The 17,894-nt window shown below is 43.4% G+C and overlaps 2 protein-coding genes across 2 annotated transcripts; one reads left to right on the plus strand and one right to left on the minus strand.

Annotated features, from left to right (window-relative positions):
• The first annotated feature begins 8,467 nt into the window (after window positions 1-8,467).
• Window positions 8,468-12,689, plus strand: LOC115679155 (mitochondrial dicarboxylate/tricarboxylate transporter DTC). Its single transcript, XM_030602745.2, has 6 exons — window positions 8,468-8,725; window positions 9,025-9,108; window positions 9,314-9,375; window positions 9,593-9,954; window positions 11,815-12,029; window positions 12,142-12,689. Exons 1-6 carry the CDS (start codon window positions 8,606-8,608, stop codon window positions 12,196-12,198), a joined length of 900 nt encoding a protein of 299 aa, XP_030458605.1. The 5' UTR covers window positions 8,468-8,605; the 3' UTR covers window positions 12,199-12,689.
• Window positions 12,690-14,503: 1,814 nt separating this feature from the next.
• Window positions 14,504-15,192, minus strand: LOC115679159 (arabinogalactan protein 14-like). The gene has a single exon (XM_030602749.2). It carries the CDS (start codon window positions 15,064-15,066, stop codon window positions 14,884-14,886), a length of 183 nt encoding a protein of 60 aa, XP_030458609.1. The 5' UTR covers window positions 15,067-15,192; the 3' UTR covers window positions 14,504-14,883.
• Window positions 15,193-17,894: the final 2,702 nt, after the last annotated feature.

Here is a 17,894-nt window from a genome sequence, read left to right on the forward strand (position 1 = left end):
TTTGTCCTTGGGTCCTGCCTGAGCCAAGCAGGCCTAGCAAAGGTAACGTGTTGGAAATATGGGGGGTAATTGCTCAAGACCCCTCTAACTTCGGCACAATTGCAAAATAGCCCTAAGCTTTGAAGAGTTACGTGCTATTTCCTCTTAAATTTTGATTTTTGTTGCAATCGCCAGCTTCTCCACTCGAGAGCCGTTAAGCATGGGCAACTCGTGTTTTCTTAACTTCAATATCCCCTACTAAATTTTCTTAATTTCACAGATCATGCATCTTCTCAGTTTTTTGTAACTTCATTAACCTTATAAACAGATAAGACTGGCACCAAAAATAATATTTTCGGGAGGTAATCTATAGCTTTTCAAGGTCCGGGGACTACTATGCAACCGCGTCAAGCGGACGGGGGTAATCTGTAACTTTTCAAAGTTCGGGAGCAATAGCGCACCGGCGCCGAAATTCGCGGGGTTTCGAGCAATTCGCCCGGTTTCTCTTGAAGTTTGCCGAGTAGGCTCAGGGCCCAAAACGACGAGGGCTTGGGGAATAGCCCTTGTTTGACATCACAGTGCGGTTATGCTGGCGAAGATACTGGGCCTACATTCTTCATCACTATACAGCCCATCACCAGCTTGAGGCAACATCACATTTTCCCGGGTTCGGGTTCGGGCCCGGCCCATGACCCGCCAGTTTTCTCCTCGTGCATTCGTGCATTCGTGCCCTTTGGTAGAGCCAAGGATGGAAGTGGGCTACGCGAGGTAGTAGAATGCTTTGAGCCTCTCTTATCGTGGATCGGTGTGATCGGTCATACGTGGTAAACATATCACCATATGTCGGCTTAATGCTTTAAGTACCGCGCGTGCTTATGTGGTTAAGAAATTCTCGTACTCACAAAACAATCTCTTGTAATGTATAGCAATGCGAAAATCAATCTCTGGCGAGAAAAAAAAACGAAAAAAGAAAAAGAAAGCGAATTTAATAGGGCGGCCAACCAAGTCTTGAGGATGCCTTTGAGTCCAGTGAGATTCATTTTATCGTCGCATAGACATAGGATTTGCTATCTTCGTGCTCTTCAGAAGATCATGTACCAACTAACATAGATCTTTAGATTTGATAAATCTCAAGATCAAAAGTCAAAACTAATTTATTGTTGAGCCAGCAGGCATTGGTTTCGTATGATGACTCCCTTGATTTTCTATAGGAATTTCGACATTTCTCGTTAGTTTCTTTCCAAGCCCGTTAAAAATTTTAGTTTGTGCAATAACTTCTCGTATTTTTGTTGGGAACTTCGCCATTTCTCATCGATTTCTTTCCCTATCCCGCCCTCCTCTCTCTTGTCTACCCCTTTCGTGTTCAAGAGAGTCAGCTCTCTCGTGCTTTGCCTGTTTTTGAGATATTAATCAACCCTCTTTTCCCTCTTATAGGCAATCTCTTGCGTCCATTTCCGGGAAAATCCACGGTCAACGATTTCGGGCTCTACAGCATCGCCCACAGAAGAAGCCGAAGGTAGCAGTCCGCCGTCGCAGATGCATTTGAATATCCACGCGTGGCTTTTAAATAATGAAATCTAAGCTCGAAATAGTTCATCTTCACGTGCATATAAACTCGAGAAAAAAGAAGAAAGCATGAATTGTTTTGGTCACAAAAGGCACGAGTGTGACCTGTGAGTTGTGTGTGCGCGCTGCGCACGATAGGGACTGCTGCTGCCTGCTGGTCCATGAGTTTCAAGAATGAGAAAAAAAAAATTAGAACTGAAATAACCACATAAAAAATGTCATGATTAGTCGCTCTAAAAAGAAAAAAAATTAAAGTGACACGTTTGTTTATGCTTTGGTGAAGACTTTTTTTTACTTTCTTGCTAAAATTTAAAATATCATTCAAATTATGAAAAAAAAAAACGTCATATGGGAAATTGCATAAGACCCTCGTGAGTTTTAAGGTAATACGCGCTTGTGCCAGAACTTTTGACCGTTACAAAAATACCCCATAAACTTACATTTTATTATGGTCATTTACTATTAGTTGGCATGTGGAATCTACGTGACTTTTAAGGGAAAAAAGGAGTATATTTTTTCATCTTATCTTTTTATGGACGTCTCTTTTTTCTCCTCGATTGCTGTAAAAATAATACAGAAATTCAGCGAAAACTAAATTGACTAAAATACTAATAATTTTAAATAAACATAAAAAAATAAATTTGTTAAGATATGATAAATGTAGCTACTCTAATAGATCTAAATAAGACATTTTAAGAAATAAGCACGAATAAAATAAAAATGGAAAAGGCCTAACTGACGAAGTTGGTTACTCGTTATGTACGTTTAAGTGATTGATAAATGTTATTAACGATTTAAAAATAGTTAAAGCATTTTAAAAGAAAATGATGTTCGTTAGCTCATAAAAGGAAACGACTTACCGAATTGTGAGGTGATGTAATGTCACTATAGATCAATCATTTTCTCGTTGATTAACAATTTAAAAGTACACAGCGTGTATCCAAGTTTTATTATTTGACCTTTTTGTTATCGATGCCCTTGTCCTTTGTACTAATTTGTGTTTCTTTCTATTAAATTTTATATTTTTTAAAGATTATTATTGATATCTTATCTTTTTTATTTTTCTTTACTTTCATTTTTTTAAAATTATAGTGTGAATGAAAGATTTCTATGGAAAATGAGATTAAAATACACGTTTACTTCTAAAAAGTCATGTGCATTGCTCATACTAATGGAAATCGTAATGGGGGGTTAACGGGTATAAAAAGACTAGATTTCACGGGAGTAATGCGTAAGAGTTGAAAGTTTAATGACAAATGTGCACTATTACACAGTTCGAGAGAAATTTGTGTAATTTCGCAAAAAATTATATGTCAAAATTTGTATATTATCAAAGTTTCAAGTGCCATGGACAAAGTAAAGGTTAAGTTGCATCCATTGCGAAATTTAAATTAAATGAAAAGTAAAAGGGCAAAACCTCTACTAATAACTGTAATCATCTTAAAAAAGCCCACCGATTGCGAATAAACTATTTTGGATTTGGACTACTTTCACGTGCCGAATGTCTTGATTTAATCGGTTCACGAAACTTATAAGATGTTTAGCAAACCTCTTTTCACCCATAATCCTATATCATGACAAAAGGAAAAAAAATGATATGTTTAATGGAAGTCGTAAAATTTATTACAAAAGTGCAATTGAATTATAAAATTTGCAAAAAGTGCAATCAAGTTGTTAAAACCTGTCAAATTGATTCAATCAAATCCTAAAGTTAACACAGTTAAACTGATTGGCGACGACATGTTTTTTTTATTTTAATGCTAATTTTATTTAAATTAAAATTTAAAAATAAGCTTAAAAAAAAAAGAGTAGGAGGACATTCCCGCCATCACCACCCTGCCATCGTCGACGGCGTAGGCCCTCGCCTAGATCTGGGCGACGGGTCGTGGCCCTTGCCCAGACTTGGCTGAGGGTCGCTCCATCGGCGAGGATCGCTAGCCCTGGCGGAGGCTCAGCGACCCTCGCCTGTCGTCCCCCACCCTCGCCGGCCCCTCTTGGCGATGGTAGGGCGACGGTAAGGGCTGCTCCTTGTTCTTTTGAGCTTATTTTTAAATTTTAATTTAAACAATATTAGTATTAAAAATCAAATTTGGCCAAAATGACGTCGTTTTAGTCTTATGTTTCACACTTTAGCCACGTCATCGCCATGTAGAAGAGAGAAAATATTAAAATAAGCCACATCAACATTTTCTGTTAGTTAGCTTAATGGTGTTAACTTTATGATTCCATTGAACTAATTTGACAAGTTTTTGGACTTTATTGCATTTTTTGCAAATTTTAGGACTCAATTACACTTTTATGATAAATTTTAGGATTTTTTTTTTTTTGATAATCGAGTTGTCCGCGCGGCCGGCAAGCTAGGGCTCAAACCAGCGGTGATGCCCGACTAGTCCTCGAAGGGGGCTAGCGCTAGGGGTGTCAATGAAACCCGCGCCGGCCCGGCCCGACCCTAAAATTTGGGGTATTTTGGGGTCGGGCCTTAATCTTATTCGAATATGGCCCTAAAATTTGGGGTTTCATTAGGGTTAAGGTAGGGTCAGGCCGACCCATTAACACTCTGGGTCGGCCCACACCTCCCTCTCTCTCTCGTCTCTCCCCTTCTCTCTCCTCTCTCTCACTTTCTGCGCACATTTCGTCGGCGATCCTTCGATTTTCCGACATCGATCTCCGCATCCGTCGCTTGGTTTTCGTCTCACCGGAGCTCACTCTCTCGCTCTCTCACATGAAACTTTGTTCGGAGATCCACGGCGCCTCGTCGTAGCTCGTTCCTCCTCGCTCGTCTCGTCGGAGCTCGCTCGTTCGCTCGCTTGCTCAGATCTCTCCGCTTCCGCCGACAGGGTCATGTCCTCCCGAATTCATCTCTCTCTCTCTCGTCTCTGCGGATTGTCTGCAACTAGAGAGAGAGAAACGGTGAAGAAGACGAATCGCGGCAGCTATGTCGGTCGCGCTGCATGGCGGCCGCGGGGTCGAGGTCGAGCCCCCCAGGTTCTCGATCGGCGCCGCCCGGCCCTCGGCCTTCGATCTGCCGGAGCTCGATTCCTCCGGCGGTGAGGGGGGCATGGCGACGCCGGCGCCGGCGCCAAGTGGCTCGTCGTCGGTGGGGTTGTCCTCGATCGGGAAGGACAGCGACGACACCGAGAACCGGTCGTCGGGGGGAGGGGGGGAGGAGTAGGAGGAGGACAAGGAGGAGAACGAGGTGCAGAGCTCTTACAAGGGGCCGCTGGAGATGATGGACGTGCTAGAGATTGTTGTCCCTCTGTATCAAATTCATCTCTCTCTCTCTCTCTGTGGTCTCTGCAAATTGTCTGCAACTAGAGAGAGAGAAACGGTGAAGAAGACGAAGAGGAGGAGGAGAGAGAGTGGGAGAAAGGTGTGTGTGTGTTTGAAGAGAAAAAAACCCGAAACCCAACCCGGCCCTTGGGGTGTATGCTGAACAGGGTCTTGGGCCGGGTCTGGGCGGGTCAAGCACAACCCTATTGTTTTCGGGTCGGGTATCATGAAAGCCCGACCCGACCCGACCCATTGACACCCCTAACTAGCGCAGCATCCCACCGCCACGACCCCCCACTTAAATCACCGATGGGCGAGTTTTAAATCCAGGACCTCTCGTGAAAGGAACTGAGCGCAAATCAACGCGGCCACCGATGGGTGGGTAAAATTTTAGGATTAATAGTGAACATATCCAAAAAAAAAAAATTATGTAGATGCACCCAAAGATTCAAGATCCAATAATGAATCCACTTCGCTGAAAAGAAAGAATCTCGGCGGAGAATTTAAAGTGGACATTGGGGGCTCCTTAGAAATGTCTTTCACTACACTATTCCCATCTCGGAAAATTTCTAAAAGTCATGGACGAAATAAGAACCGGTACTTGCGCGTCTTTTAAAATATTAAGACGTTCAATATCAAAACAAATTATTCATTCAAAAATTAACATCAAACGAAAAAATAAAAAAAAATACAGAGAACAATCACCTCAAAAAATTCTATCGGGACAAAAAAAGGGAAAAATCAAGTGGGCCCAAACAAGCAAAGCAACAAAGGATATATTCGACGTGACATCGCAGGAATATAAAGATGGCCAATGGCATCTCGCAAATAACGGAATCCTTAAAATAAGAAGAAAAAAGAGAAATAGAAAAAGGGAAAATGACACAATCGATCGGTGAACTTTGGTCTAATGTCAAATGTGGTCTTTAAATTTTTTAATTTATTTAATGTAGTCACTGAATTTCAATTAAATGTGTAATATGGTTCCTGAACTTTTAATTTGTTCAACGTCATCTCTGAATTTTGGGTACATGTTCAATTAAGTTCATGAACTATATGAAAATGTTCAATGTAACGACTACATTGAAAATGTATCAAAAGTTTAGGGACTAAATTGAACAAATTAAAAGTTCAGAGATCACATTAAATAATAGGTTAAAATTCAGAGATTATATTGAATAAATTAAAAGTTTATGGACTAAAATGGATATTAAGATAAAGTTTAAGCATATTCCATAGAAAAAAAAAGAGAGAAAGAAGAAAAAGAAATAGGGAGAATGCAAATGGGCCAATGGAATCGTATTGTTTCGGGTAAGGCGGTGCAAGCAACATGTGGCGGCGATGATTCCGAGGAGGATCGGCGCAACAAAAGCTGTAGGGATGCTTTCGTCATTTCCGACTCTTCTGAAATTCCAAGGTTTTGTTGGCCTCCTGCCGAAAGAGAAAAAGACAGTGCAAAATTGAGAAAAAGACCGAATCAACTCTAAAGCGAGAATCACACGAAAACGTACAAATTTATAATGGATTTTTGTTTGCACCACAAAAATGGACCAACTCTTTGTAATCGACAAATAGCGAAATCTGTCAGTTGAATTTGGTTAGGGAAAGATGGCGGCTCGAGGTCACGGGGGAGCATCGACGGCTGCATGACAAAGAAATCGATAACCCTATGACATGGTCATCGACCATTGAGCGACGTGGTTGTTGCGAAAGGCGAAGGAGGATCAACAAATACCATGACTCGTTGACAGAGCCCATAGGTGATTAGTCATCGTGAAATTTAGTTAAGTATTGGACAGAAAAAAAGGAGTCGGGGATGTCGAATAGAGGCATCGGTGCTGAGCGACGGCCGAGCCTCCTAGTGGCTTTGGAAGTTATAACCGCCTGTCGATGATATTTTATCAGCACGCTTGAAATCTCAGAAAACGTGCACTCGTAACCATTCTTAGATTGTTTACAATCGTGGTTAGTGGGCTATAAACATCCGCTATATCTGTTGTAAAGAAGGTTCTACCTCACAATTCCCCGTGTTCTTAATCAATACTTTAGCTCGGCTTTTAATCTTCAACACACATTGACCATTCTCAGTATTCTTACTTTCGGAACTTGCATTTCACCCTCATTGTAAAAGCCAAGTAATTTTAAATCCAAGATCACCACAAAACCATGTCCACAAAATTTAAGAATCAACTTCTCGATGAATCCCCATTTTTGGCGAAACAATCTTACGGCTGTCACCGACATTGTTTCCACGCACAACCGGCTTCGTCGAGCAAAAGTCGGTACAGATAATTCACGCTACAAGCGGAAAAACCATTAAAGGAATTTCGATTTACTAAAATGACCCCGGAAGTCGTTGGAGGTGACTTCGAAGCCCGTCCACATCGCGAAGATATCGCTCCTCGCGAAGTTTATCTCCGGCGGAAATAGAAAGAAATTTCGGCGCCATACAAAAGAAAAACCAGCACTTCATCCACCGTAGATGCGGGGCTGTCGCGTTCAATGACCATCCTGCCCCCCCCCTCCTGAACATCAATCTCTCTTTGGGAGCTGCTGCAGATCTGAAGAATGCTCGCAAAGTGCAACGTGCGAGATCGAAAGCAAAAAGGCCGGGTCTGGTGTTCCGACATCAGAAAGTCAATGTCGATACACTCTCTCCTCGAGTGAAGTTGACTTGGAAGACACAGAGCGCTCGCAACGGAGCGAAACCGAACCAACCTCCCCTCGCCACCGAACTGGTAGGCCAGAAGAGTTTGCTGAGGGTTGACTGTCCATGCTCTGCTTGATCTTAGATCGACAGCGCACTTTGAAAAAGGTTCAGCATCTCGGCAAGAAACCCCATGTGGGAGAACCCAGATCTTGAAAGTTGGGCGGGAGTTGAAATGGGTAGGTAAATGTGCAGAGTTCCCATGTTGGGTCCAAATTGGTGGGAGCCTGAGATGGGGGGGTTTGACCCGATGAGACGGCCCTTCGATTCAGATTCATTGTTCGATTCATGAATGTTCGGACCCTCCTTGCCCTTATTTTCTCGATGGAGAGAGCCGTCTTTGTTGTACCAAACCTCGTTGAGACGGACGGGCTAATCCCGCCACAAGTCTTTAAGGAATATATCGAATCACATGGAGCTCAAAGCCTCGAAAGAGGGTGCGATAGCGATACTACCAACTCGACGAATTCTTTTTTCATTTTTGTCGCCATAAAATCGGAGGAAAACGAGAAGAGAACGACGTGAAAATGTTCATATTCTCACGTGCATCGTGACTAAGACGAAGGCTCTAAATTTAATCATGCCAGTGAAATCTGTAACGAAGGATACGCTTGAAAATAATTCGATTTTTAGACTACTATGGAGAATGATGATCTCCATGCGTTCCGAAGTTTTGGCAACTTTTATTAGCGTAGAAGGAAAGAAAAGTACAATGTACAGTATTGTAATTAACACAAAATCGGAGGCTAAACTCCATGGCATTTCCCTAAAGGAAAATAATAATAATAATAAAAGAAAAAAAAAACAGCTTAGCAACAGCAGCGTTTTTTCCTTCTTCACAAAAAGCTGGAGAGAAAGGGGGCTTTTTGCAATGTCATTACCCTTTTATTTTTATTTATTTAATCATTTTTTTCTATTATCGAAAATAATATTTATAGTGGTCACCTTCCTTCCTCCGTCACTCCGCCCCCCCATCTCTCTTCAGCCTCTCTGCAGCGGCGCCGCGGAAGCCCCTCGATTCCCCTGCGCTCTCTCTCCCACCCTCGCGACGTTGAATCTCCGGCGAGGATCCCGAACCGCAGAATGGGAGACGAGAAGAAGCCGAAGCCCGCCGGCGTGTGGCCGACCGTGAAGCCCTTCGTCAACGGAGGCGCCTCCGGCATGCTCGCCACCTGCGTCATCCAGCCCATCGACATGATCAAGGTAAGGCTCCGGAAATGGCATCCCGTCGGGGGAGATAACTCCCTTGTTTTTTCCTTCCTCCTCCTCGCGCTTCCTTGTCGGAGGTCTCGTGCTGAATCTGCCCGGTTTCGCTCGAGCGCTGGGGTTTTTTGGGGGTCGGTCTGCTTGCGCGACCTGCGATGATTCGGCTCAGATTTGTTCTCTCTGGCTTATGCATTTGGGTTTGTGTTAGGGCGGGGATGAGTCCGTTGTTTCAGATCTGTGGCTGAGCGCTCGGATTTGCTCGCCTTTCTGGGTTTTGATTGCTGTTTGGTGCGCAGGTGAGAATTCAGTTGGGTCAGGGATCAGCAGGTCAGGTGACGAAGACCATGCTTAAGGAAGAGGGCGTTGGTGCTTTTTACAAGGTATCTGGCTGTTCTGGTTTCGTTCAAGTCTGTAGATTTTCCTTCCTGCCTGCCTGCCTGCCTGCCTAGTCGATCTGGTGGTAGTCGAAGCTGAAGCCTGTCATCGCAACTGTTGTTAGTAATCTAGGGACAGGCTCCGTTGCGTGTTTCACTTGAGCAGTGACTTGATCTGCCCGCTGGTTCTAATACCCATCCGTTTGAGCAGGGACTTTCTGCTGGTCTGCTTAGGCAAGCCACCTATACTACCGCACGGCTTGGATCATTCAGGTGAGTGTTTTGCGGGTATTTTGTCATACAGTATTACTGACAGAACGTTTCACCCATCGTGCCTGTCGGAGTCTTGCTTGTTTAATTTGTTGCTCAGGTAGCTCAGTGCTACTTGCGCGTGTTTCATTTCCATCTTACAAACTCATGGCATCCCAGTTCACCCTCTCTTATCTTTAGCCCATAACCGTTGCTTAATAATTTATTTTCCCTATGCTAGGATTTTGACTGCTAAAGCTATTGAAGCTAATGATGGGAAGCCTTTACCTCTATACCAGAAGGCCTTGTGTGGGTTAACTGCCGGTGCTATTGGAGCTTGTGTTGGTAGTCCTGCTGATTTAGCTCTTATTCGTATGCAAGCCGATGCTACGTTGCCTGCGGCTCAACGGCGGCATTATACCAATGCCTTCCATGCTCTTTATCGCATTGTTGGTGATGAGGGAGTTTTGGCACTCTGGAAGGGAGCTGGCCCTACCGTTGTGAGAGCAATGGCTTTGAACATGGGAATGCTGGCGTCCTATGATCAGAGTGTTGAGTTTTTCAAGGACTCACTTGGTTTTGGTGAAGGCGCTACTATTCTGGGTAAGAAGATTATTTTTTGCCAGCTGTTATATCTTTAATATTTGTTTTGAGCAGGAACTTACTTAATTTGAATGCCTGCAAATGTGACTCCATTGGCAAAATTTGTTCATTTTGTTAGTTGCATGGTTGTGAATACAGTTTAAAGTCTTGTCAAACCATCTGTCCTTCTCTGCACCATCTTGCTATACTGTATTTTTTTATCTGTACTCTATTTAAAAGAGTGATGAACTGAATTTCTGCCCTTTGTTGATTATACGAGAATTTATGACTCACGCTAATTGGTCTACTAATTTGGCCATTTGGCAGCTCGTAAATTGTGAATTTCCCATTCAGTGATAGATCAACACCCAACCCTGGTTCCCAACTCAAAGTAATGATCATGTTTGTTAGCCATATTAGCAATTTATGACAACCAGAGTATTTTGTTGAAGTAGATCTCTGCCACGAAATTTGAAGTAATGTCCTATCCCATAAGTTTCTAGACTCTGATGGAACTGTCCAGTTTGAATTACCTTCAGATTTTTTATGTTCCCGTTAGGTTGGTGTTGAGTGGCGTCAAGTGAGCAAGAACCATGCTGTAACTTGCTGGGGAAAAAAAATTAATACCGAGTTTTCTACAATAGTCGTTTGCATTTTTAACGACTCATTTAGGCCATAGATCATGTTTTGTGCTTGGAGTCGCGCTGCAAGCACCATAATGTGATCACGTGAGATTGGTTGGTTGATTTTACACATGCATTGGCCCGGTAACCTTCTGTTGCTGCTTCACCTTTGCAGTTGGTATTTTTATGCTGTATTGCTGCTTAGTTGACTGGACGTACTTAGCAAAGTCTTTTAATTTGTCTATCTGATGTACTGATGGGTTTGTAAAGCTTATGCAACGATAAATGTTTTTCCACTAGAAGAATCAAGGAACAATTACACTGAAAAGCTGCATTAAGTTTGCTCGAACCTACAAAGGTTCAATGAGATTAACCTCACAGAACTAGGAATATGCATGTCCTGTTGTGCACCGATAAATTGTCATTTTTGAAAAGGGATTCCCTATTAGTTGAGGTCAGGTACTGTAAGGTTTGAGGTTTGGTGACCCTTGTATTTTGAAACACCATAGGAGCCCTTTGGTAGATGATCTTAAAGGTTTTCTGCATTATTTGTAGTGGTGTTATATTTTCTGGTTAGTAACCTGGTCTAATCGGTAATATGTATCAAGAAGCAAAACAGAGTTTGGCGTATACGTCCTACCTTTGCTTCAAAAGGGATGGTGTTTTCTTGTTATGTCATTCTACTCTTTACATGAAGAGACCTGCAGCAAATACTATAACCCCTTTAGGGTTCACTTAGGAAGGCCCCTAATCCGACCACAAGCTTTCCAGTTTAGAAGTGTTAGATAGATCTCGTCCATGTAATCTAATGTTCTTTCCTTGATGTGCTTCTTTCCTTTTTCCATGGAGGACCCACAGAATAGGTCGTTAGGATAAATGGTACATGCTGAAGCTGCCTTCTAGTTTCAGGCATTTGGTAAAAAAGTCAATTTAGCTCTTTCCTCTATGGCTTTCTTCTGTACATCACAAGTACGATCATAGTTCCGTGTAACCGAGACATCTGAAGATTCGTTCCAGAAGTGAGGCAAGGGCTTTATTTTGCTCCAATCGTACTCTCTAGAAAGTTTTTTTCCTGTACCTTTGTGTAATTGATAGCGAATATTAATTTCTTTGTCCTGCAAAATGCTAACAATTAGTGTTCCATGGAAATTTTCCTGGTGCAAGTAAGAAAGCAACAACGTCCGGGCTTTTTATGGATAATGTACACTAGTTATGTTAATCGGATGCTAATGTTTCATTTCCTTCCATGCTTTTGCAGGTGCCAGTACTGTATCAGGTTTCTTCGCTGCAGCCTGCAGTTTACCTTTTGATTACGTCAAAACCCAAATTCAGAAAATGCAACCTGATGCTGCGGGAAAGTATCCATACACTGGCTCCTTGGATTGTACCATGAAGACCTTGAAAGCAGGAGGGCCATTCAAATTTTACACTGGCTTCCCTGTGTATTGTGTTAGAATTGCGCCTCATGTGATGGTATACTCTCTCTCTCTCTCTCTCTCTCGGCCACACATGGATGCTCGCCACTTGTAAATGTTCATCGATGTCGATAACTAAATTTATTTTTTGTTGATGCTTGCTTTTGCAGATGACTTGGATTTTCCTCAACCAAATCCAGAAGATTGAGAAGTCCATCGGGTTATAGAATTTTAGCTGATGGGATTGTTTTCCAAGTTCACTATCATTAATAAGGATTTAAAATACATTTTTGCTGTGTCGAAGTCTTGAACGGGTTTGGCGATATCACACCCCCCAAATGCAGAAATTTTCTTTTCTATGATGCAACTGAAGTAGGCTCTCTCAATGTGTCTTGATTTGTAGCAGTAATTCTTTTTGGGGTGTGATCACATAGGACACTACAGTCTTCTTATTCTTGGGTGTTTTAAGGGAATTACTCAGCTGAAGAGCTTTAGGGAAAGATTGCTCCAAGTGAAATAAGCTTTGTACTCAGAGGAAAACTGATCTTCTCTTTCAGAACCAACTCGCGGTATTTGCTTTTCTGGATGAGTTTATCATCCACTGAAGTGATCAATTGAGGTTTCTTCACTCTTGTTGGGTACTATGTTTCTCTGACATCGGTATCAGAGAGAACTGTTCTTTCTTTTCATTGAAGGGGTGAAGTCGGCTTCGTTATTCTGTTTTGGTTTGTGATAGTTTCATACATTTCATTTGGTGCCTATGTTTATTCCCATTTCTTGTTAGGTACTATGTTTCTCATGATTCATTTAATTAAAATCCGGAATGACTTAGGCTCAAACCGAGAGGCCTCATTCGTACCTGTCTTACATGGTGAGTTTAGTGATGCAAACATCAGGGTGGCAGGAGAGATGACGAGATTTTGTCAAATTTATCAAGAAGATAAGATCACATAAATTATTGCCAACCGCATGTTGGCCTACGTTTTGCATCTTCGGGTTTTAAAAGATCGGTACTTTCGTATCAGAGTTGCAGAACCGATAGCAAATAGGCGGCGCGAGTGCAGTTATTTTTCTCTTGAAACTTTAGAGGGCAAAAGCGTGATACGTTGAAGCTAAAACGAGGCATGTTAAATTCTGGAAGCCAATCTGAAGATGTAGAGTATATTAGAAGAGGATGCGAAGGAGGAGATGTTGATTATTTCTGTCTGTTTCCCCATCAATTATCAGGGTGAAACCTATATGTATTCTTTAGAAGGGACGATCTCGAAAAATAGTCTTCTTGATTAGCACACCTTCCACTTTGTTAAAGAACAAGAACGTGAAAAAAAAGAAAAAAGAAAAGAAAAGAAAAGAAAGTATGTTCTATTTCTGAAATCATAAGAACACATCTTCTTAAGTAATGTTTGCTCGAGTGTAATCAGAAGAAAAGAAAAAGTACTTTACACATTTTATTCGCATAAAGCCATTGTATTATTCGGATTTCAGATAATTATGAATACCCACGAATTCGGTTTACCTCATGTTTGACTTAGAGATTCCTCGACCTCGTCCAGAATTTTGACAAGTCTGTGTGGGCACGTAGAACAGCCGATGTTTCCCATTTTCACTGGCAAATACGTATGGATAGAATCCGAAATCCAAATGATTAGTTGAGTCGGTTAAAGATTCGGCATCGGATGCGGCAAAGGGTCGTGGGATCAAGTCTCGACCAAGATGACTCTCTTGAAGCCACCCCCGAGAGAGCCTCGTCCCTTCTGCTGGGGGCGAGGCGCGAGTGCTACCATGGCTCTAATTGTGATATTTCGCTCCCAATTGCGCATATGACGGTGCGGGCTATGTCCGAGAGGTGGTAACCGTAATTTGCAATGCCTTGCGTCCTAGTCTAAAGTCTACCGATCCCCCCCGGTCATGCCACGGCCGCCCGATATCATTACGTTACTTAATAGTTTCACTTCGAATCGACATGATCTAATACTCACACTACAGCTCAACTCAGTAAGCCCAGAGCCGAATGTAAAAGGACGCGATTTGAGAAGTCGAACTGCAGACACATTCGGCGCAAAAACAACGGACACGTTCATCTTTACGTCTGCACTGCATAAATGCGAACGCAACTGAATGGGGCCCCCACCATGTGCGCCTTCCTCCATCATCTGGTCTAAGCCACATGCTGCTGCTGCTGCTCGGTTCCCCCACCCCATATTTCTTTTCTTTCTTCTTTTTTCATTCTCTCCTTTTAACAAGTAAGTTCACCTAAATTCCTTCAGTTCATTAAGTAATCTGACGAGAATCTCATGAATTAGGTAGGATCCGAGCTGAAATTCGAGCGACGGGAATGGAAAGGGTGCGCTCATTTCATACATTTTTACTGGAGAACGAAGTGCTTCGGATGGTTTCTTGAGCCAGGAATGCCAAATGGCAAAGATCGTCAAATTTGATTACTATTGCGTTCGAATTTGGGATCCTTGGATGGAGTTTGATGATGAACCAGAGCAGCAACAATGTCCCAACAGAAGAAGGGGAGTTCCAGAATCCATGAAGCCCGGGGAATCTTATTACTTCCAAATAGGGTATATTCATAGATAAAAGTCACAATAGCCCAGAAGGCATATCATACCAATGCCTCCAAACATATGAATGTGAATCAGATTAACAGGAAAAAAACCCAGAAACAAATCATCATCCCTTCATCAACAGACCCAACAAACAATCTCGCTAAAGTTCCTAACTTTATAATAAAATAAGGAAGAGAAACCAACCAAACCAACCCCCACAATCTCTCTCTCTCTCTCTGCCCTCTAATCCCTCTTCTCCCCCTGCAAACTCATTAGCCAAGAGCTAAGGAGAGAGCGAGCGAAAAGCAAGAGGAAACGAGCAGTCTCGCCGCCTACATTGCTCCTCATCCTGCGAGCTCAGAGCAAGTAACCCAGAGCAAGAGCAGCCACGGAGGCGAGGAAGGTGGGGACGAAGGCGGAGGCGTCCGAGGCCGGGCTCGGCGCCGGGGCTTCGGCGGCGGAGGCGGTCTGCGCGGCAGCGAGAGCCACGAGCACCACCACCATCAGGGTCACGAAGAGCCTCATCTTCATTGCCTCCATTTCTGCGCTTCTCGGAAGGATTTGAAAAACTTTCCTGTGGGCTTGAAACGTTGAACACGGAAACAGAGAGAGAGAGAGAGATTATGCAGAGCAAATGAAGCGTCAATGACAACGGTCGTGGGTGACGAAGCATGGGTCATACACTACATATTTATACACTGACAACACCACCTCTCTCTCTCTCTCTCTCTCCGTTGTTCTTTCCATTTTTAAAAAATGGAGAGGGAGAGAGAGAGACGTTAGGGTTTGGACAGAGTGGAAGGGGGGGGCAGAGTTGCCATTGCTATACAGCTGTCTCCTCTTTGCCTTTTGGGGTCCTCGCACTGGCTTGGCTGTCCTCCCAGCTCCTGTTTCTTCATAATCACTCGTTTTTTTTTTACCACTGCTGTGTCTTTTTTCACCCATCTCCAAAGTTTCCATGGCCAAAAACATGAATCGTCATTAAAATCTATTAGCTTTAACCTTGATATACTTCTCCTCCACACACCAGATGCTGCCGCTCATGTCCAAAATGACACTCTACTTCTCCCTTGTGTTTGCGCCGGCTTCTTATTTTTTGTTTTCCTTGCCGTTCGTTTGATTGAGATCGAGACAAAACGAGAGCCTCGAAAGAATAATACACGATACTATAGAGTCCGTTTGGTTATGGACAGCCACGAGCTGTTAGTTCTTGTGTTTTTGGTAAGCAGCAGCGATTGTTCTAAGAATTTAACAGTAGACTCTACCCTCTATGTCCAAAAACTTAGATTCTTTTGTTGAGTAAAAAGAAAGTTAAAGACGATAGGTGAAATTAAATTCTTTTATCTCGGGGTTAATACCACGAAAAACCCTAAACTCCAGTACACTTTGACACATTTATCCCAAACTATTTTTGACCATAAAAACCTCAAACCTGTACACCCGTGACAATTTTACTCGAACTATTTTTTTTTGACCACAAAAACCCCAAACCCAGTACACCGTGACAATTTTACTCCGAACTTACCACAAAAACCCCAAACTGGGTACATATGTGACAATTTTACCCTAATTTTTTAATTTTTTTCGAATATTTATTTATTTTTTATTCTTTTCTTTTCTTTTTTTTTTTTCATCTTCAAACCAAGGCTGAAGCCGGCGAGGGCCGCCCTCGCCGGCGTCGGGCTAGGGCGACCCTCGCCTGCGTCGGGCGACCCTCGCCTGCGTCGGGCGACCCTCCTCGGGCGAGGGCGCCGCTCGCGGCCGGCGGCGAGGGCCGTCCTCGCCCGCCCGAGGGCAAGGGCGACCTCGCCCGACTCAGCGAGGGCGGCCCTCGCCCACGCCGGATCGTGAGGGCGACCCTCACCTGCGTCGGGCGAGGGCCGTCCCGCCGCCCAGGCAAGGGCGACCCTTGCCCGACTCAGCGAGGGCAAATTTTATTATTATTTTAATTTTTTCGAATTTTTATTTATTTTTATTCTTTTTTTCATCTTCAAACCCGGCCGGCGACGGCCGGAGGGGTGGAGCGAGGGCCGCCCGCCGACCGGCGAGGGCCGCCTCGCCGGCTCGGGCAAGGGCCGCCCTCGCCGCCAGGCAAGGGCGATCCTGCCGACTCGCGAGGGCGGCCGCCCAACGCAGCGAGGTCGCCCTCGCGATCCGCGAGGGTGACCCTCGCCGGATCCGGAGAGGCCGCCTCGCCCGACGCCTCGGGAGAGGGCGAGGGCCGCCCGCTCGAGCCGGCGAGGGTCGACCTGCCCTGGACGGCGGGCGAGGGCGGCCCTCACCGGCTTCCGCCTTGGTTTGAAGATGAAAAAAAAAGAAAAGAAAAGAATAATAAATAAATAAAAATTCGAAAAAAATTAAAAATAATATTAAAATTTTAATTCATGGTAAAATTATCACATATGTACCAGTTTGAGGTTTTTTGTGGTAAGTTCAGGGTAAAATTGTCACAGGTGTACCAGTTTGGGGTTTTTTATGGTCAAAAAAATGATTTGGGGTAAATGTGTCACAAGTGTACCAGTTTAGAATTTTTCGTGGTATTAACCCTTTATCTCGCCTCTCCTAACCTCAGATTCTTTAAGCACTTTTCGAAGCTATAATTGCTGCGATTTGGAAATAACCACCGCATCAGATTCGAATCTCAGGGGGCTTACTCCTTTAAAATTTTGCCGTTGCTTCCCTTTCCTTTTCAGAAAAAAGGAGGGAAAAGAAAGGTGGGTCATGTCGTGGGTTGAGGTGCAAACATCAAGACCAAACCGAGGTTTCAAATTTGAAACCAGCCTCTCAAAAAGCTCCTCCTCACCAGTCAGTACTCTCAAAAGAAAGGTGGGTCATGTCGTGGATGAAATTAGCTCTTCTTGGGCCTAGAAAGAGTTCATCACAGAGACTCGAAAACTTGGATATCTGCTCTGGCTCATGTAAATTATTCTGTCTATTTTGTCATTCTCCTTCTAATTAATCAGACAGGAAAAATTTCCACCAAATAAAAAAATCAGACAGGAAAAAAAGAATGGGATTCTTTAATGGAGTAATTGAAGAGAGGACAAGAGCCAAAGTCTGTGCTGGCATGGCGTCAATTATAGGAAGACATGGGTGACCCGTTTGGAACTCTCTGCTCATGTGCAACCCACCATCACTGATCCTGTGCAGATGCCAATGATTTCATCCAACACAACACCGCCCAAGCATTATCAAATTTCACTAACATCCACATGATTAGTTTAGGCTGAGCTGTGTCTATCTTTCATTATACAAATACCCTTTTAAAATGACTGATATGTTCAATTATTTAGTAATCGGATTTTTCTTGTGATAGATCCCTTCAAAACTTCGAATCATTCCCTATTTCCTGGGGGCGACTGATACCC

This window comes from Syzygium oleosum, unplaced genomic scaffold (assembly GCF_021117445.2).
Source record: "Syzygium oleosum isolate NSW1041296 unplaced genomic scaffold, Sole_v2.1 Sole_v2.03, whole genome shotgun sequence".
In the NCBI taxonomy this organism is placed as follows: Eukaryota; Viridiplantae; Streptophyta; class Magnoliopsida; order Myrtales; family Myrtaceae; genus Syzygium; species Syzygium oleosum.